The sequence below is a fragment of the Notechis scutatus genome, chromosome 6 (assembly GCF_049901735.1).
Source record: "Notechis scutatus isolate UNSWTSFEM ecotype Mainland chromosome 6, rNotScu1.2, whole genome shotgun sequence".
NCBI classification, from domain to species: Eukaryota; Metazoa; Chordata; class Lepidosauria; order Squamata; family Elapidae; genus Notechis; species Notechis scutatus.
In genome coordinates, this window is record NC_142014.1 from 17840682 (window position 1) to 17862890 (window position 22209).

Genomic DNA, 22209 nt, shown 5'->3' on the forward strand with positions numbered 1-22209 from the left:
ACAGAATGTTTCAAAGTTTGTGAAACAAATAAGAAATTATTTGCATAGAATGAGGGTTGAAAGTATTTTGATTTAAAGTGTCGTATACCCATGAGAATTTTGGAACAGATGTTATATTATGCACATGCCAGATACTGATGTTTTAAAGATTTGGATAAATGATTTGAAGTGTATGTATGTTTGTATGGAATGCAGATTCCTAGTTGTCTATTCATTTATTACCTATTGGTTACAGGTGATCTCTCAGGCCTTATGGATAGCCCAAGGGACCTCTCTGCAAAGTTGCCAAAAAGTTATATTTTTAAATAATGTTACATTATTAAATACATTACAATAATAAATGGATGCAACTTAAATCAAATTTAGTTTTTTTCTTTGACAAGTCCTGTTTTTTTTAATTATTCTGGGCTGGCACTTACAGGAATGGTACACTATTCAAAGGTATGTTCTCTATTCAGCTTTTAAAAATTGCTTGTTAAAGATATATATGGACACAAACTTGCCTAGATATTACAAACCTACTACATTTGCTAGTGATCTAATTAAGAGGTGATTTATTGATCAGATGTGAGAGTCTATGCCAGTGGTGGGATTCAAATTTTTTTTACTACCGGTTCTGTGGGCGTGGCTTGGTGGGCGTGGCAAGGGAAGGATACTGTAAAATCTCCAGTCAGAGGCGGGATTTGCCAGTTCTTCAAACTACTCAAAATTTCCACTACCGGTTCTCCAGAACTGGTCAGAACCTGCTGAATATCACCTCTGGTCTACACTCCCTAAAAGATATTAAAATTTGGTTTTATTTTGCCACTGTGGGAGTAAGTCTAAAATCTGTGGTCCTACTTAAACAATAATCTCTAATTTAGGCAAAAATAAACTATTGCTCACTAAAAGTAAATGCTTCCATTTTCTTCCTCTTAACTGAGTGTGTAGGGAACAATATTTAAGGTTGGGCCACTCAAGATAACATAACCATTTTTTCCCCTGTTTATGCCAATGAACTTATCACAGGATTTGTACCCAGGTTCTTACACTTCTGTTCAGGATGTATAATTTTTAGCAACAAGATGTTTTCAAATACTTATTAGAGTGTCATGCTTTTCCATTTTTAATAAGAATCTAGTGAATCCTTAATTTAACCCAGCAATATTAGCCCAAAGCACTCAGTAAAGCCTCATAAGTACTCTGATAAGTATTTGAATATAATATTTAGTCGTGTTAACTCTAATAAGTATTTGAATATAATAGTTAGTCATGTTAATTTGTTTAATGGAAGCAAAAATGGAAGAGCATGACACCTATTGTGGGAATTGTTAGCCTCAAATTCAGTGTACTGCTATTAATCAGTGTAAATTAAGGACACATATTATCACACAGAATTCCTTTGGGTGACAATTTTAGGTACCTAAATAACCATAGTATTTAACACAGGCTAACATCTTCATGACCAACCATTCAAGTTGACTTTGATATGAAAAATGAATATGTAAAGGAGTTTTATTATGTGGATAGACTGGATAAATGTATGATTTACTTATTATTTAAACCACTGAAAGATTGATTAGATATCATAACATTGGTGTTGATTATTAATGCCTGCCTAAATTTTGTCCATAATGATCATTCAGCTCTTTCAATAGTAACAGAATAAAGAGTTGGAAAGGACCTTGGAGGTCTTTTAGTCCAACCTCCTGCTCAAACAGGAGAGAGATCCACATACCATTTTAGACAAACGGATCTCCAATCTCTTTTTAAAAGATTCCAGTGATGGAGCACTCACAACTTCTGAAGGCAAGCTTTTCCACATGGCCCATTGTTCAAATCTGTCAAGAACCATCTGGATCTTGAGCCTATCTTCTGAGATGTTGGCTATTCCTGCCACCTTGGTGTCAACTGCAGTTTAGATCAGGGGTCTCCAACCTTGGCAACCTTAAGACTTGTGGACTTCAACTCCCAGAGTTCCTCAGCCAGCTTTGCTGAATAAAAGCTGGCTGAGGAACTCTGGGAGTTGAAGTCCACAAGTCTTAAAGTTGCCAAGGTTGGAGACTCCTGGTTTAGATGAGCTCCCCTTCTATTCTGAATTCTAAACCATTGATGAAGATGTTAAAGAGTACTGGGCCTAAAACGGAACCTTGGAGTACCCTACTGCTAATTTTGTTCTATGTAGATGTAGCTCCATTAAGGACTACACTTTGAGTGCAGTTTCTCAGCCAGTTACAAGTTTATCTGTTTGTGCTGCTGCCTATCCCATAGTTTTCTAGTTTACCAAGTGTACCCATTGCCACTCTAATTGACCATCCACCTCATCCTTGAATAGATAGATGACAACCAAGGATCATGTAATTTATATCTGAAAAGACAATTGTTAAGGAAGGCATCACTATTATATTGGACCTCAGAAGAGAGGCCTTTTTAAAGAAGTGATTGGCTAAAAAGTTGCATGGGCAAAATTTCTCTTCTGAACACTTTGCTCAAATCACAATAATAAATAATCATCTAAAATGTATACAGCAAGTCAGAAAAGATATTAGCAAATCTATAAAAAGAATCTGTTTAGAAAAGGAAACTTGTTTTGAAATTAAAACACAATTGTGAAAACACAATTTTTCTCTAAAAATCACAAGGGACCCAAAAAAGGGATTAATTCTAAAAAAGAGAAACACCAATAATAAAAAATACACATTTTTATGCACTTCAATGATGGGAAACTGCTTAGAAGAAATGGATCATTTGATAATCAAGAATAAGAGAAATGTTAAAAGAAGATATGGAAATACAAAGAAAATAAAAATTAGTGTCTATGTGTGTTTATGTATATACATTATGCTCTATGTATAGTGATGGAGATGGATATAGAGAAAGAGAGGCAGACAGACAGACAGACAGACAGATAAATAGATAGATAGATAGATAGATAGATAGATAGATAGATAGATAGATAGCATTTCTCTTCACTGTTAATGAAGCATATAACTAGACCTACATTTTTATTATCCAGAAATCTTGGTGGCTGATGTAAATAGTTGCGGTAGAAGCTAATGTTCCGGGTATTATAGATGAATTGAAACAAAAACAAAAACAAAAATCTGGTCCGAATGGTGCTGAAGGATATCTGAGTAGTACTTGGGTTTGCCCATTTTCCAACAAAAATATCTAACTTATCCAAGGCCAGGAACTGTCTCAATGGATAGGAAAATGTGAAAATAGAAGGCTACTTTTGATAAAGAGAATTTAGCAGGATTTAGAACAATCAATTAATCTACACTTCTGTTCTTAGCAGACAGATGGAATATAAATTATTATTACATAGCAATAATCAAGGATAGAGATGGCAAAAATCCTGTAACTCAGACAAGGAGAATAATAAAGAGGCAAACCTTATATTGCCAGATCCTAAGAACTAAGAGAAAGAGATCCCACTTTCACTACTCTGGACAGTAGACTCTGAACTGGACTAGAAGAATTCTCCAGTCATTTTGATCACTCACTGCCATCTAAAAGTGAAAAATCAGAAGACCAGAGAGACTGACAAGAAATATATAGTTGAATTAAGGCTCCTTGGGAAAAACCTGCTGAAGGAAACCTGGCCTGATCAGATCCTGTAATGCTGAGATAGGATCAAAAACTGCCTGGCATAACAAAGCCTATAGGAATAGCACTGATCCATGAAGATACCATAACTCCATTCTGACAGATTTTAGCTAGAAGAACATCCGTGATATTCATCTTTGATTCATCTTTTGACTTCCCACCTCATTTACTCCTTCAGACACTGCTGCCCCAGTAATCTTATTTTTGTGTTGTGAACCTGATTTGTGTAATGAGATTAGCTTGACAGATTTATACAGGAAATAATCCACTACTCACAACAGTTTTGGTGTTATAACTATATGAAAGCATTTAAGCTTTTTCCTGCTTGGGTGCTTTCCAAGTTGCATGGACCTCAGCTGCTAGGATTCTCAATAATGGCTATTATTAAGCTGTTACCAAATGAGGTAATCATGGATGGTATTTAAAAAGAATTAGGTGGAGCTCTAGAGCAGGGGTCACCAACCTTTTGGACCTCTGCGAACCACTAATATGAATTTTGACTGACAGTGGCTTGCTGACATTTTCCCAGGGTCTCTGCAGAAAGCAGCAGAGACCCAGGGAAAATCCCCCAAAAAGTCTGCAGGAAAATTCCCCACCTCGTTTTCTCTCATTTGATCATTTTTTATTTGGGATAGCAGGATACCATCTCCAGCTCCATTCTCGGGGGGATTTTTGGCTTCGTGTAAGGAACGCAGCAGAAGTCTTTCTTTCTCTCCCCCAAACTCCGCCAGAAATGAATCTTTGCTAAGACTTGTCACGCCGGCACAGCCTCTTGGATCAGGATGCCTTGCAGGGTCCCAAAGACTCATTTCTGGCAGAGTTTGAGGAAAGAAAGAGTTTGGCTGCTTTCCTTGTGTGTAGCCAAAAGCAGAAGAAAGAAGCAGAAAGAAGCAGCCCGGTGGCCAGGCAAGGCGCGTGGGGCAAGTTTCTCCCCTCCACATTTCCCCCCTCCCCTCACTACCTCGTGTTGTTTGCAATGCAAGCGATGCAAGCCTTGTGTTCCCGCGGGCCATGTGGGCGATGCAGACTTGTATTCCCGTGCAGCCAGGATTCATTGTTTTGAGGGGTGCTTTGGGCATGACATTTCTTTGTGGACAGCCAAAATTTTCTTGCGGACCACCAGTGGTCCCCGGCCCACTGGTTGGTGACCCCTGATCTAGAGGATTAAGCTACAAATGGGGACTAATCAGCATGGCTATATGTTATCTTTAATCTCAGAGCTAACATCAAGTACAAGACAAATTTGTAGAGGAACTGTACTACAGACAGTCCCAGTTTAATGGCTGCATTGATTAGTGACCCTTTACAGTTATGATGATGATGAAATAACCTTACAAACAGTAAATCAAAGGAAAGCTGAACGAAGATCATAGATACAGCTGCAGTTTCACTTTGTGACTACCAAGTTGCTGCCCATGGTAGTTAAATTCGGACTATCTGTACTGAATTTGTGTGGTTGACTTCTAATAAATTACTCAGGGAACAAAAATCAGAGCCTTTTGTACGATATAGCATGCTGCTTCTTATGTTCCTATGGAGAGTCTCAGTCATAGCTGTCCCAAAGGTGCCTTTTTTCGAGAGGCAACTGAACTTTCTTGGTTTTTTGTCTTTGAAGATGCTTCACTTCTCACCCAAGAAGCTTCTTCAGCTCTGACTGGATGGTGGGGAATGGAAGTATTTATGCTCCTTGCAGGTCATTTGCCTTCTTTTAGCGGGTCATTAAGGTCACCAGGAGGTTTATCTGTGTCATCACGGTCACCTGAGTGGTGCAAATTGGTGTGGAGGCTTCTTGGAATTGTTGAAAGGACTGTGTTGTAGATTGTAGATAGATGATATCATATTCTGTTGTTCAATTTGGGTTGTTCAATTTTGACATAGTTGGCCTCTTTAACACAGATGGCAAGGATGCTTCTTTATGATCCTCATGTAGCAAAAAGGCAAGGATAATAGATTGTGGTCAGAATTGGTTGTTTAACAGGTATTCAAATTACTGCCATGCTCGCAAAGGGCACTTATGACCTTTAAAGCACTTTCAACTGTTGCAAAACATAATTTCTCCCACTATGATCACATGATACCCACCTGGATGCTTGGCAACCTGTTCATTTTTATTTTATTTTTATTTATTTATTTGATTTGTCAATTGCTTACAAGATAATAGATATAAGTATAAACATGAGTAAGAATACAGGAAATAGGTACGAATAAATGGGGACAAAAGGACAGGGACGGGAGGCACGATGGTGCACTTATGCACGCCCCTTACAGACCTCTTAGGAAAGGGTTGAGGTCAATAGCAGTTAGTTTAAAGGAATGGGGGTTAGAGGATGTAACAACAGAGTCAGGTCGTGCATTCCAGGCATTGACCACTCTGTTGCTGAAGTCGTACTTTCTGCAATCTTTTACAACCAATGATAAAGTACCCTGTAAACATGTCATCACGATTTGGAATCTTCTTTATCAGAATCCCCAGAAAGTCAATGGGGAACATATTAATTAATGGCTGCTCAATGACCAAGATTTTGGTCTCAATTGTGGTTAAGCAAGGACTATGTGTACCTTCATATTTGGGCAATGGGGATTTACAAAGCATTTTAATCAAATTTCCTATTATTTTACCTCAAAAAAAATTGACACAATTGGTAGAAAAAAATCTTACTTTATATTTATCACCTTTTATGAATGCATCTTTTGAATAACTGAACTCCCACCTGTGTGTATAAATAAAAATAATTACTGCATCCTACTAAACCCTGCTAAATTGAATGAGTTAATTCAATGAATTAACATTGAGCAAACTTGAATTGGCTTTCCTATTTAAGACCAAAGGAATTCTATTAAAATGACTATGTTAATATTTAAAAAATAGTTACCTCCCTCTCAATCAATTTATTTAGAAAGTGTTCTGACTGAATTATCAGAGAGATCCTGTTGGAAATTCTTGAAATGCAATACAAAATTGGATTGATCCTCATCTTATGCTACAAGGCAATTCATGTGTTCTTAATGTTTGAATGACAGGATGCTCAATTGATTTGCACTCATTTTTATTATGATTTATTCATAGTCTCTTGTTAAAAATATTCAACCATTACAACTGGATCACAGCAGCTTAGACATTAATTTGCTTGTCACATGAAGGAATGTGATGGTTTTTTAAAAGGCCTTTGGCTATGACAGCCAAATCATGAAAGATAATTATGTTAAAAAGCTTTGCCGTCCAATCTTTAGAGAGTTGGACTACATTATAATAACAAAATAAATTTCTGACCGCTTCACTTCCCATCCAAGTAAGTTTAATGCCTATAGGAACCTGCCCCCTTTTCCTTAAAATACTGTAGAGGTAAATATACATTTTTCTTCAATTGTGCTTGATTCTTGAAGTTAATCAGAACAAGTCCCTACAGTTTTGTGGTAAGATTTAATAAGTGCTTTGTCATTGCCTCCTTCCAATGGTTGAGAAGTCAAACTAACTCTTGTGTAAAATGGCGTATTGCTCTTTGTTTGATTTTTCTGGATGTGCCTGGTTCTAAAATCCAGATTTGCAAGAACAATTATTAATGCCATTTGATACAATTACATAATAGAAGCCTGAGCCTCGGTGTCCTCATATTAAGAAATTTTCCTCAACACTTACCCTATATAGAACAAACATGCTGGATTTCTTACATTAAAAATGATTTCTAAAGCAGAAAAGGAAGGTGGTATCATTATGGGTATTTTAGTTACAATGCTATAAGGAAAGTTGGCCACATTAGAAGACCCTGAAAGAGAAGAAAATAAATTACAATAGAATAGAATAACAAAGTTAGAAGGGACCTTGGAGGTCTTCTAGTCCAACCCCCTGCCTAGGCAGCAAACCCCACATCACTTCAGACAAATGGTTATCCAACATCTTTTTAAAAACTTCCAGTGTTGGAACATTCACAACTTCTGGAAGCCAATTGTTCCATTGTTTAATTGTTCTGTCAAGAAATTTCTCCTTACTTCTCTCCTTTATTAGTTTCCACCCATTGCTTCTTGTCCTTCCCTTAGGTGTTTTGAATAGCTTGACTTCCTCTTCCTTGTGGCAGCCCCTCAAATATTGGAACACTGCTATCATGTCCCCCCTGGTCCTTCTTTTCATCAAACTAGACATACCCAGTTCCTGCAACCGTTCTTCGTATGTTTTAGTCTCCAGTCCCCTAATCATCTTGGTTGCTCTTCTCTGCACTCTTTCTAGAGTCCTTTTTTACATCATGGTGACCAAAACTGAATGCAGTATTAGCTGAATCAGTTAGCTGAATCAAAGCCTCACCTCGAAAGTATAACCAGCTAAAAGTATCTTAGCTTACCTCTATTACTCACTAGTGTGCTTGGAAGGCAGCTGATCATGTACTTCCTATAATATAGTTGTTCTTCTCCCTCAAACACTTACCTTATTTTAACTTACCTGACAGGCATTTAGCACTGTTTTTCTTGGCCTGTCTCAACAAAGGCAGTCCTGCCAGGAAGAATAATTTTCATAAGATTATAAACAAGTATCCAGAATAATACTGGAGGAAGTTGTCCAGAAACAGAAGCCGTCCTGTTAAATCCAAACTCCCAGATGTGTGCATTGACAGAGGAATGTCAACACTGAATTTCCGCAGCAACCATCAAGGATAATGTAAGATTTTTTTTTAACTTCTCTTAAATGAATCCAAATATTTTATTACTGCAAATAAATAAAAGAGTTTATTTGCCTGCGGTGTATGTTACTCACAGGTTCAAATTCAAACTATAAGAGTTTGCCTGGTCAAACAATGCACTGCAATGTTGAGATGGCCAAAAAGTATGTGTGAATGTTCTGTCATAGCAACTTATGGTAATACAGTGACATCTCACCAATGGTCAGCTGACTCTGGTGGCTTTCAAATTTTAGTTAAATGCCAGAGGAAAACACCATGAAGCTACTTTCCCATTGGGCTATTTCAGAGTGGGCATATGTGGGCAGCTATGGAGGATTCAGAATGATAAAAAAATATATACTAAAAGAATTAGAAAGCTTCCAGTATCCTTCTTTTCTATGCTAACAATACAATAAACTGTAACAAAAACCTACTAACCTGTCATTACCTTTCAGGGTAATAAGGAAAGGAGGAGAAGTTTGTTTTCAGAAATGCAATATGAACTTTTCAAATGATGTGATTTTGAAATCTTAGGTTTGAATCCATCCATCCATCCATTCTCCATCCATCAGTAAGTACATTGTTTACACAGATTTATCTTTAAAGCAACAGCATGTCATAGGTAAGCTTAGGAAAAATCTGCACTTATGCTATTGAAGCTAAATGCACAACTCAAATATTAGGATTGTTCAGGAAGAGCAGGTAAGAGAAAAACTCATTTAGTAACTTTCAAAATAGCCTTTACAGGGCCCAAATACTGCAATCACTTAAATGTACATATTTGCTGACAACTTTATCACTAATTGCAGTTCAATATTTTAAATCGTAGAAAATTGGTCATCACTTTTTATTGATAATCATATTCAGCACAATACAGGAATAATCCTGATAAATCTAGTCCTTTCATCCCCAAATAAATTATTTTATCTCACAGGATCCTTTTCTTACCTTTCCCTCCCCCCTTTGAATTATTGCCTCATTTCATCAGCAGTGACCAGAAATCTCACTTATAAAATGATTTTATTTTTTCATAATTTAGCTGAACCAACACAAAACTGAATACTGTAAAGCAACAAAAAAAAAGTTGAAACATTTTAAGTTTTGTTCAGTATTGACTAAATAAGGCTACTACATTCCCTCCAAAAAAGGAAAAAGAAAAAAAAATATAGTAACAGTAGAATGAGGGATGTGGCACTCCAATTCTTATTATACAGGTGAAGTATCTACCATCATTTATTGCATGACATTTTAAATCAGACACTGGTCATTTATAGTGCAGTCAGTTCATAATACTTTTCAAGTGGCTGGGCTTTAATTGCTACCTGGACACTGATCAGAACTTTTACAATGAATTAAGACCATCATCACATATGTTTTATTCATAGACACTGTCACCTATAATTCATGATTTCCTCAACTTGTGCAATAAAATTATATTGAAAACTGGGAGAGGTCTTGATTAAATGAACTATTTTCCCCCATCCCTCTTATCTATGATTGTTTGAACAATCCCTATACACTTTTCTTTAGTAGCATAGAACTAGCATAATACTAAAAGTTAATTGGAGTATTTAGGTAGTATACTACAGTGGACATTGGGAATAAGTTTAATATTGACAAATATTTTGGGGGGAAGAAGTAAGCCCATTTCTTGACCTAATCATATCACTATGAGCCAGACTTATAGAAAAAGGAGATACTATATTTGAAGGTACCAATGCTTTTCCTTTTTTTTTTTCCTTTTTAAAATACCACTTTCCTGTAACATTTTTTCTACCGTAATATTGAATAAGGGAGTTTTCAAAAACGTGATGTAAAAAAAAAAAAAGTCTTGATCAAGGAGCTAAATTAGGAAAGGGGGAGGAGGTGGCGTGGTGGGGAGAGAGAGAGAGAAAGAATGCAACTCAGTATGGAAAGTAATATTATTCAACTATTTTACACTGTTTTGCTGGCATTTAAAAGACTATCACTCCCTTCCCAGGGGAAAAAGGAAAAAGAAGAGGAAGGAAGGAAAGAAAGAAAAGAAAAAGAAAAGAAACAAAGAAAAAAAGAAAGAGGAAGAGAAGAGAGAAAGAAAGCCTTCCAACAGTGCAATGGTTGAATGCATTTATGTAATATAAACACCATTATTCTTTGCTTCTCTACAGATTCCTCTCTGGTCATGCTTTACATCCAGAATGTCCCAATGGAAGAAAGCAAACTACATCAGTCACTTCAGAGACAACTGAAGTAATAAAAACAACAACCCAACTCTGAACCTTTTTGTCATGACCGTCCACGTTAATTGTTAAATAGGATTTTCTACAAATATACAACATATAAAAACTGTTAAATATATAACTTTAGGCTTTTCAAAATACATTTAATGATCTCTTTCAAACAAGTGTTACTTTCCCCTCTCCCCTTCCCCCTGGATTTGCTTTCTGGCGCTAAATGTATCGGATGAGACATAGGCCACAGATGACCAAACATGCTCTTTGCAAATACTGTATTATCCAACTTTTAACGATCAAAGAATGGAACCATAGAAGAGGCATGTTGAACTGGTTAAACTTAGAATGATTTTAGTACGATAAGTCAATCTAAGCACAGAGTAAAACGGTGCGTAGACAGTTTGTCTTGTTCTGAATCAAAAGTTCTGTTTTCTTCTTTCAGATTGGTCATAATCTCTCCATGTTCCCTTGTGATTTTTAGGGTACTTTTTCCCAAGAGTAGCTCCAGCTTCTTCTGCAGTGTCCCGTAAAGGCTTTTGCTGGAAAGTAACGTTTCCTCACAGAGTGAACTGAATTTGTACAGGGTGGTCTCCATACTGTTGAGTCTACACAATCTTGGTCACAGTAATATCGTGTCCACTTTAAAATAGATTTTGCTCTTTGGTCTATTGTATATACTGAAACATAAGAAAATAAAAGCAATTCAGGCAGTCTAGGGCACAAGAAAAATTGTCTTCAATACCTTAGTGTCCTTCTGTAGACAAAACAGTCTTCTCTAAGGCTGGTTGGGATGAGTTCTCTTCAGTTTAGTTGACTTTTATTGTAACCACACATCAAGTCTAGCAGTGGAACTAACTCAGATGCAATATTAACCGTGAACTTTGTGGTTTTGTTTGTTGTATTGCTAACGCCCAAGCCTTTCTCTTAGATCTTGATTCCTTAGTCCAACTTTCTTTCATAGGGTAGAACAGACTTTTAGCTCATAATGTAGAATTATGCCTTCTTCAATGAAATACAGAGAAATAGACAGTTGAATTGATGATGTAAAATGGATGAACCACAGCAGTGAAACTTGATTAGGGAATGTAGCTCACACCAAGCCTAAAAACTCCTACAAGATTTCTTCGTTGCTGCATTTGTCAGGAGACCTGTAATGCAATAAGAACAACTGAGTTAATATCTTAATTTTATATTTTACAAATAAATTAAATACTTACTGATTCCCAGCCTTATACCTTTTATTGCAGTTTTACCTTCTCTGACCTTAAACAGGTTTTTACAAAAATAACAGCACGGTTTAAAAAGATGAGACGTAGGCACCATATTTTATAGATAATGTAGGGATATTGTAAAATGCAGAATTCCTTCGATCCATGTACAATAGAAAAGTACCTGGATTTATATCAGATATTTTTTCCCTCTGCTTTCAAAATGCAAGTTTATGTTCTCATTATTCAAGAGGCTAATTTAATCAATGCTGCCCTCTAGTGATATTGCTATTAAACAGATAGCCACTATTAATATTGCTATATGTTATACATTGATATGTAGAAAAAAGTAATGAGGAAAGAAGGAGCCATAAACTTGTAAGCTAAAGTAAAACACAGCAACATTTTACAAAGAGAGATGGAAAGGGAAAATCTGGGTGATATTAGGAAAATAATGGCACGCACGCACACACACACACACACACACACACACTATTTAAAGATTTAAAAAGTCAAAGAAATGAAGATTTGGGGAAACAAAATAAAATTATAGATATGTCATGAAAATCTAAGTTGCATTATTAAACCAATGTTTCTTTTTGCAATTTCAGATTCTCTCAACATTTAGAATATTTTGTTTTGATGGGAGTAGAAAGTAAGAAAAAGAATGACTATGAAGGAAGTTGAAGAGCAATATTTATTTTACTCAATTGCAGCAAAATATTAATTTATTTTTTTCAACCTGCCTATTTGAAAAGTAAATGAAAAAAAACCATCCTCTTCCAACAGCTGTATATGAGTATATGTACTTATGTTTTCCAACACGAGGTGTAAGGTTTATTTGAGAGTTTTCTCTTTTTCTAGAAAAAATATACCCCAGAACTTTTGAATATACCCCCCTTTTCCTTCTCAGACTAATAGTCTTGACTCCAAACCACTTGGCCTCAGAGAGGCTGAAAGCAAAAAAATAATAATAATAATCAGGTTGCGAAATTGTGATAATTTCCTATTTTATGTATAGTCATTTTGCAAGCAAATATATGTAGTCCCCTCTTGGTTAGAGATCTTTCCCTGCAGTGGTGGGATTCAAATTTTTTTTACTACCGGTTCTGAGAGCATTTTAATAGTACAACATTAGAGCATATCAAGGGGCTATTAGGTTATGAAATTACCATGATGAGAAAAGATAGCTCAAGCCATTCTTAGTTTCAAAATGTTTATGAAAAAAAATAACATTTTTATTATGGATGGACCAATATTTCTCGTATCTCCTCCAAATTTGACTTATGGCATTTGAGACATGCATTGATATTTCTTGTTTATATATTTAGGAAAAAATAGGAATTTTTTTAACTTGCTTGTAAAGGAACATGTTAATAATAATTCTATCAAAAAAGCAAGTTACTATTTTTTAAAAACTCGTTTTATATTTTTTAAATTTTTAAAAAAGGAAAAAGAAAAATAATGCTTTAATATAATTTAAATAAATGGACGGTTATAAATGTTGTACAGTTAGAGCTCAATATATTGCTGATGAAGAATTTGTTGTTGTTATGAACAATCACACTGTTCAACCATTTCCCTCCCTTCTGTCCATTTTATAGGAATAATATCCATGCATAATTATCTCATATTTTATGATTAACCTTATGAAATCTGTTTAGTTAGCAAGACTACTTTTGTTTAGTTAGCGAGACTACTGTTTAGTTGGCAAGACTATTTTTTGTATCAAATAGTTCCTTTTTTTTCTTTTCTTTCCTGGTGCTTTTCTGAAAGCATTTTCCTTTCCTTTTGGAAATTTGCCACAGGAATTGATCATAGTTTGATAACCATGCCTGATGTTGTGGGCTGGGATGAGAGGGACTGGCCCAAAGTACCCAGACTGCTTTCATGCCTAAGGCGTCCCGCCTTAGAATCGCCAGGTTACCAGGTTGATGATACAACAGTGGTGGGATTCATCTCAGAGGGCGATGAGTCTTCCTACCGAGATGAGGTAGACCGGTTGCTTTCATGGTGTGGAGTCAATAACTTGGTCCTCAACACCAGTAAGACCAAGGAACTTATAGTGGACTATAGAAGGAACAGATCAGACATCCAGCCCTTGCTTATCAATGGGAGCCCAGTGGAGCAAGTGGCCAGTTTTAAGTTTCTGGGTGTTACCCTAAAAGAGGACCTGACCTGGAGTGCCCATATTGCAGCCCTGGTCAAAAGGGCCCAGCAGAGATTATACTACCTGAGACTTCTCAGAAAACAACAACTGAATGAGAAACTGTTGGTGACCTTCTACCGCTACACCATAGAGAGCATTTTAACATACTGCACCTCTGTATGGTTTGCCAATTGCACAGTGGCAGATAGGAAAGCACTCCAGAGGGTCTTCTGATCATTGGTTGCCCTCTCCCCTCTTTGGAAGAACTTTACAGCTCCCGCTGCCTTAAGAAAGTTCAAAACATTCTCAAAGATCCATCTTATCCTGGGCACCCTGTTTTTGAACTATTACCATCTGGCAGATTGTAAAGGATAATAACAACAGGGACAAATAGGCTGAAAAACAGCTTCTATCCCAGGGCAGTAACTCAATTGAATTCTACTGTATGGCAATATTAATGCAATATCAGGAGTTTTCAATTCAATGTGTAGAATGTGAGAAATGTGTGTTTGTGTTTATTTTGATAGTTATAAATTGTACACTGAAGATGGTATTTAATTTCACTGTACAAGGTGCAATGGCAATAAACTAAACTAAATTAAACTAAGCATTTGCCTTAACCACTAAACCAAACTTTTCTCTAAATTCTTCCTATAAATTGTACTTTCCAAACTTTAAATGTGAAATAGACAAAGCACTTACTGTCAAACTTCAGTGCTGTATAATTTTGCAATTAAATTTGATAGAAATAATTTTTATTTGCTTATCCAATGGCCTGGCATATTTATATATTTAAATTAAGAATAAAAAAAAATCATATTTAAGTGATCAACATTATTTGTTTCAAATAATAAATTAATATGCACAAAGATCTATAAATTCAATAGATTCCAACATGTAAAAAGAGAGCATTGATTCTACAAAATGGTGTTTAAAGAAAGACATTTGTTTTTTTTATTACTAACCTATTTCCGTGTTGGAAGCACGAAAGCGCTTCCATCGTGAAAGGTTTTGCCAGTGACATCACTATTGCTTGTGGGATGTCCAATTCGGGATTCCTTTCATGTCCCCATTAATGAGCCCATTGAAGTGGTACCTATTTCTCTATTTGCATTACATACTTTTGAACTGCTGGTTTGGCAGGAGCTGAGCGAATGATGGGAGCTCAACCTGACATACAGTAGCACTTGAGCTTCAAATGCGGCTCTGCAGATTGTCAAATCAGCATCCTAACCATGTGAGCCATCACGCTCCTATTTGTTTTCTAAAATATGGTAAATTAGCAGATGCATAAAAAGTGGATGTTAGATACTCTCACTACCAGATTTCGTATTTTTGGAATTTGCAAAATATCTGAAGCTTATTTGTACTGCATTATCTTACAACTTTAGATTGAGCTATAGAGGAAAATATATCTTTTTTCTTCTTGTTCTCTGATCAAGTTTCTCAGCATCTGAAGGCAGGACAAGAAACAATGGATGGAAACTAATCAAGGAGAGAAGCAACCTGGAATTAAGGAGAAACTTCCGAACAGTGAGGACAGTTAACCAGTGGAACAACTTGCCTCCAAAAGTCGTGGATGCTCTGAAATACTTGTCTGAAATGGTATAGAGTCTCCTCCCCTGAGCAGGGTGCTGGACTAGAAGACCACCAAGGTCCCTTCCAGCTATATGAATAATAATGGCTTTTTCTGCAGTCCTAATTATCCTCTGAAATCTGTGTCTGTCTTGTTGGGTTGCAGAACAAAACCAGACAGTTATAGAGGTGCTGATGACAGACTCAATAATTCCTCTGTAAAATGCTTCTAACATCCATATCCTAACTGATGATTAATACCTATAATATTTTATTGTATTCTTATTTCTAGTACTCCAAGTTATTTATTCTAAACAATAGAATGTCAATAATGTTAATTAGTACTTTATAAAAATTATTATATCAAAATAATGTATTAAAATTTACAACAATATATTGAAATGGGGGAAAAAGTTTTAAAACCAGCATTGTACAAACAGATTTTTGAGCCACTAAGGATGGAAATGCTATTGTTCTAACTTACTATACACTTTTTTTTTATTAAAATCAAAGTATATAATTGAAAGACTTTTCCGAAAGTTCCTAGAACAGCTGTAGGTGGATTTAAAGTATCTCTTTTGCACAGTATAATTTGAAGTAAATCATGTCACAGGTTATTGTTATAAAGCAATTTCCCCCCAAAGGTGACTAATAATTTTCTGAACAGGATTAACCCTGGTTTGGGTGTGAAGTAAATCATCACACAATTGCATAGAATGATTCAGAACCAAACAACTTCATTGTTTGTACCTATCAATGTTTCTCCTTTTTCTCTCCTATTGCCTGGACAACTAATAATTGTGGCTGGCAGTCAATTATCTCTCTATTCTTCCCAACAGGACACAGATTCTACAGTCTGTAACTGTGATTCTAAGAAGGTAGGCATTTGGGGCCTAAGAGAGAAGTGAATTTGGAGTCTGAGGAGGGTAGTGGAACGTTAATTTATTTACATATTTATATATTTCTATACTGCTGCAGGGTGGCTTACATAAAATTAGTGCTGACATCTCCACTTTTTTTAATGGAAGAGCAACCCCCACCCAAACTACTAAGATGGTTGAAATTCACTTTGAAGTTAATTAAGGTCATAGTTTGTATTCTGATCCTTGCCTGTTTTAATAGCAGGTATATTGTTGACCTTAGTGGGTCATAACTTCCTACATAGACAAATGTAATGAACTGGAAAAACAAAAGAGCTTAAAGGTAGAAATCAGGAGAGTGAAGGGGCAATGTCATTACTCAAATCAAGTGAGATATACTACCTGTCATTGTACTGTTTCTGAATTGATAAGCAGATGCAAAAGTTCAATAATAGCCCATTGAGGTTAAATTTGTCCTCATTTGAGAACTTTGGTTCTCAAGAGATAAGGGTATTGAGAAAGCCTTGATTATTCGACAACAGAGCGTTATCTGTGTTTGCTTGTGGTTAGGGTGCATATTTTAAGTGTTTCACTTTTCTCTGGAGTAGGATAACGTTCTATTTTAAAAGCTAGAATGTCAAAATACTTATCACCTCTGTTCTCAGAGGTGTGGAAAGATAGAGGGAAAAGGTCCAAAAGTGTTGAGATTGTTCTTACCAGAATTTCAAACAATTACAACACTTTTGGGGAGATATGGTCAAAACTACTCTTCAAATCATACTCACATTGGAGATGGTTTGACCATATTATGTTTGATCTATGGAAGAAAGAAAATTTAACCCAACTTTTGACTATTTAATAGTGTGATTTGTGAAGTAAGAACTGTGTTTCTGGGAAGGGCAAAAATTTAGAAGGCACTAATCATTAAAGCTAGCCATACGTCTGCAGGGACTGGTTTTTCTGCTCAATAATCTAAATGAAGCTATATAAAAATGGTAATGGGTTTCATGTTTCACATTGTTGAAGACTTTTAGGAATTAACATAATTTTTCTGTCTCTTTGACACTGTGGGCATGGGGGAATCAACTGAAGCCCTTGGTATTGGACTTATAATAACCATTACTGAATTAAATAACTACAGTGTGAAAAATTAATTGCTATCCCAATGACACAAGTAGTGTAGAATTCAAACATCTCCATCCACTTGACAATAATATTTCTCTTTGGGGGTGGGGACTCAGAATATTCTACAGAGAAAAATTATGAATGAATAAAGTGTGCCATTACGTCTGCAAATAAGATTTAGAAATAGAAGGAAGTTATCTTGTCTAATATTGTCACCCCATGATAAAAGATCTGTTATTTTGATTCTGTGAGAAAAATAATCTTGGATTTATCCTTCTGTGATAAACAGGTACTTGTCTTTTAAAAAGCTTTTATATCATAGCTCTTTAGGCCTGTAGGATGGGTTAAGGATCAGCAAATGCCAAATAAAACTAAGCACACAGTACTTATAAAATATCAACAATTATTAGAAAGATCTTATATACCTCTTGTAACACAAAACAAAGTGATCTTAGGCTTCTGGAGATGTGTGCACTTAAAAAAGTGTAACAACTATGTTAACATTCCTTAGGAATGACAATGAAACAGTGACATCCTGCATCTGTTAAAATATAAGGCATAATCTACAAAGCTTATTGCTTATCAAAAAGGATTCATTGAAGGTGGAGAAGATGTTGAAATAGACAAACAAATAAAAAGATCAAACAGCTGAAATAAGTCCATATTTTAAAGTTATATTTGGAATGTTTACCTTAAGCAGAAAAAAAAAGCAATCCAACAGAGGTGAACTTGAAGATATAAATAAGCATGGTATGGGGGAATATAGGCTACAAAGCTCTCTTGCCATTACAATGTGAGAATTCTGGATCATTTAGAGAGGATGAATAATGGAAGATTCAGAACAGATGAAAATAGTATTATCTGGTATTATTATTACCAGAGATTGCTGTACATGGCATGGGTGCTGCAAAGGCTTAGTGCTTCATAATCCCAGTGAAAAACTTATGTGAAAACCTTGATTGATGAAAGCAGTCATGGGAGACTAAAGGCCTGTTTGGAGAAAATCACCTCATGCAGAAAATTGCAACTTGGAACATAAGAGCAGGAAATGGAAGCTATAGCTAGAAAGTATTTTTCCCAGCTTTGGTTTGTTAGCTAGTTGCAGCTACACCTGTGGCTGCCTTTAAAGATTTCTCAAAAGCTGGAGTTGGAATATAATGCAATGGTCTTTGTCTTCTCTTGCTTGGAAGTATATTTCAGCTCTGCGTTGACTACTGAATATTTTTCCTACACACACACACACACACACACACACACACACACACACAGAGAGAGAGAGAGAGAGAGAGAGATTTTCTAAGCGGTTTCCCCCTTTGTTTCTCTTCTATTGCAATGGGTTACCATTTTTAAAATTTTTGTTTTGTAATTTCTGCAAATTTTTGGCTTTTGTAACTTGTAACAATTTTTTTCCCCGTTTTCTGTTCTTTTCTATTTAACTTGGGTTCAGCTTTTCCATCACAAAACTGATTCCCCCCCTCCACTTCACTTAATTGTTTCAGGCAACTTTCAAGGACTGAGATGGCTATGCAAGACAGATTTTTTTTTCCCAAGCTGAACATGACAGGATTTGAGGGCTTTCTCCCCCTCTAAGACAGTGGTCGCCAACTGTTGGCCCACGGCCCACTGGTGGTCTGCGAGAAAATTTTGGTGGTCTGCAGAGAAATATCACTCCCAGAGCACCCCCCCCCAAAGCAATTAATCCAGGCTGCACGTGAAGACAAGGCTGTGCCGCCCACATGGCCCGCGAGAACACAAGGCCTGTGTCACTTGCATTGCGAACAACACGAGGTGGGGAGGGGGGAAGAGCAGAGGGAGGGAACTTGTCCCACTCGCCTGGCCTGGCCACCGGGCTGCTTCTGTCCACTTCTTTCATTTTCTGCTTTTGGCTGCATGCAAGGAAAGCAGCAAACCTTTCTTTCTCTCCCCCCCCCAAACTCCGCCAGAAATGAGTTTTTGGGACCCTGCAAGGCACCCTGCTCCAAGAGGCTGCACTGGCAAAGACTCATTTCTGGCAGAGTTTGGGGGAAAGAAAGAAAGACTTCTGCTGCTTTCCTTGCATGAAGCCAAAAGTCAGCCTCTCTCTCTTCCCAAGAATGGAGCTGAAAAGCAGGTTAGGAATGTGGCTGCCTTGGAGGGTGTGTGTGTGTGTGTGTGTGTGAGTGACTTCTGTGTGTGTGTGTGTGTGTGTGTGTGTGTGTGAGAGAGAGAGAGAGAGAGAGAGAGAGAGAGACCATCATCGCCAGCCCTCCAAGGTTAGATCAGATCTCTCTCTCTCTTCCACCAACGTCAGCTAGTCACCGTCAGTCAAAATTCATATTAGTAGTCCGCGGGATTTAAAATTATGAGTTTGGTGGTTCCTGAGGCCCAAAAGATTGGTGACCCTTGGTATATAACACTAGCTCCATTTTTTCACACAAATATTTACATATGAGCCGTGGTGGCACAGTGTTTAGAATACAATACAGCAGGCTACTTCTGCTGACTGCCAGCTACCTGCAATTTGGTAGTTTGAATCTCACCAGCTCAAGGTTGACTCAGCTTTCCTTCCTTCCAAGGTGGGTAAAATGAGGAACCAAATTGTTGGGGGCAATATACTGACTGTGTAAACCACTTAGAGACGGCTGTAAAGCACCAAAGAAGCGATATATAAGTCTAAATGATATTGCTATTATGCTAAAGTTTTCTAGTTTAAAATTGGACCATACAATGGTAGCTGGGGATTTTAATGTAATTTTGGTTCTTTAATTGACAATCAATCACCCCGGTAGAGATGTCTGTATAGTACAGATATATGCAAATTTAATTTAGCTGATATTTAGCATCAGTTAAACATGACCCAATGAGAATACATAATACATAATGCCTTGCAGTACATATTTTTGCTTAGCTTTTAATATCCCAATTCTTAGCTAATTGTTTAGATAATTGTAATCTGGGCACCTTTTTATCAAACCATACTCCAATAACATTAATATTCCTTTGCAAAAACTGTTAAAATGTTCAGCTAGTATATTTTACTACATCTTCAAAAAAAAAAAATTTTATTGATCAAAATATATTTGTTTAAACTTTTTTTTTCAAAAAAATTATCAACAAATCATCAAATAAGAATTATGTGAGATGCTTCTAAAGCTTTTTAAGTGACCAGATTATCATTCCTGTGCTTCATAGAAGAAAGAAAAATTGATTTTCTCATTTTAGTTTGGAACGAAAAGCTGAGGAAATTTTGAAAATTTATGAAGAAATCCTATGTTAGTACTATATTATTCCTTTAGATCTGGTAAAGTAGAACTCATTTATATGATTAATTAATTAAACATGTTAAATGGATATATTTTAATAGCAGTAGGGAGAAAAGGAATTTGTGACAATTTTTTGATTAAAAATTTAATTAAAATGTAATAACTATATTCAAGGATTTCACAGGTATATTAGACATATTGATAAAACCACTAATAATTTTTTATGAGATGATCAGACCATGGTTTCTGCCTTTGCAAACTGCAACTTTCATATAATTAGAAATATTGGTTACAGGAGTTGTTTAGAACATAAATAAATGAATATTTACCATCATGCATGCAACTACAGAGCTATCTATTATTTGGTTCCTTTGAAATCTTGGCAGGCATTCTAATTTTAGCCAGAATTCAAGTGTAAAGACAGCAAGATATAAATTGGATGATGCTGGGAAAAATATTTAAGTCTGATCTTTATTCTTATGTGTCTTTTATTATCTTAACATAAGGCTAATTAAACAAACTATTTTTAGCTCTACAGTTTCCTCAGCAGGTGTACAAATATTTCATTATGTACCTTGGACATAGCAATAAATACAAAGGAATATTAACATATATCTATTGGACATGATATCTAGTTCTTCCATACTGGTTAAATATCCTTAATATCCTTAAGATGTTTTAGGAAATTAGTTAATCAGACTTATAATTATTGTATTTACTGGATAAGAACACTGGTCTGTGACGTGTGGTATATTTACTCATGACACAAGAAAAATCTGGTGAAAACAAGCAAGCAAAAATGGTAATGAAATAGAAATAATTACATTTTCTTCCCTTCCCCTCCTGCCTGTTTTCTTTCTTCGGTTAGAAAGAGGAAAAAGAAATTTATGGTATGTTTGTGTAAGTATACTGGTGAGTTTCTGTGTGCATAAGAGAGAATTGTTGGTATAAATTAATCATTCGTCGTCTTTTAAACAGCTGAGCAGTTAATTCAGTTCACAAATTAACAGAGGTAAGCAAAATACTGAAAAGAAGTGCTTGCTTTGAAGGCTGGACGTGTTTGTCACATGTTATTTCTGCTGGAATGCCAGTGAAAGAAGCAGTTCTGTGTAGACCCATATACCCAGTGATGGGATTCTAATATTTTCACCACTGGTTTGATAGGCGTGGCTCGGTGGGCATGCATGCATGCACACTTTGTGTGCACGCGCATGCCAAAGACGTACTTTGTGCAGGTTCTAACTTACCTCCTGCAAGCCTGCACGATCCCGGTCAATTCAGCAGGTGCTGCGCGGCACTCTTCTGTGCCGCGCAAAGCAGCTGCGCTTCAAATTCAGAGGATAAAGGTGAGTATGGGATCCCATGAGGGCAGGGCCCCCCAACAGCAGAGCAGTGGAGAGAACCAGTTCTGTCTCTGTTGCTCATTACTGCTACCGGCTCGGCAGAACCAGGCAGAACTGGTAGAATACCATCACTGCATATACCTGAGGAGAATCTTAGAAGCAGTCCAAAAGAATGCAAGGTTCATATTTTTCCATACACAAGACTCTTGCTGCACTGTAACTCCTGTACTTGTTCTATAATAGAATTTAAACCTTCT

The 22209-nt window shown here is 36.3% G+C and overlaps 1 protein-coding gene across 1 annotated transcript in view; it reads right to left on the reverse strand.

The window, feature by feature from the left end:
* Positions 1-9070: 9070 nt before the first annotated feature.
* Positions 9071-22209, reverse strand: part of TAFA5 (TAFA chemokine like family member 5) — a 344874-nt gene continuing 331735 nt past the window's right edge. Inside the window, 2 exon segments of the mRNA XM_087969430.1 lie at positions 9071-11522; positions 11525-11598. Of these exon segments, the coding sequence (XP_087825556.1) occupies positions 11431-11522; positions 11525-11598 (166 nt within the window). The 3' untranslated portion in view covers positions 9071-11430.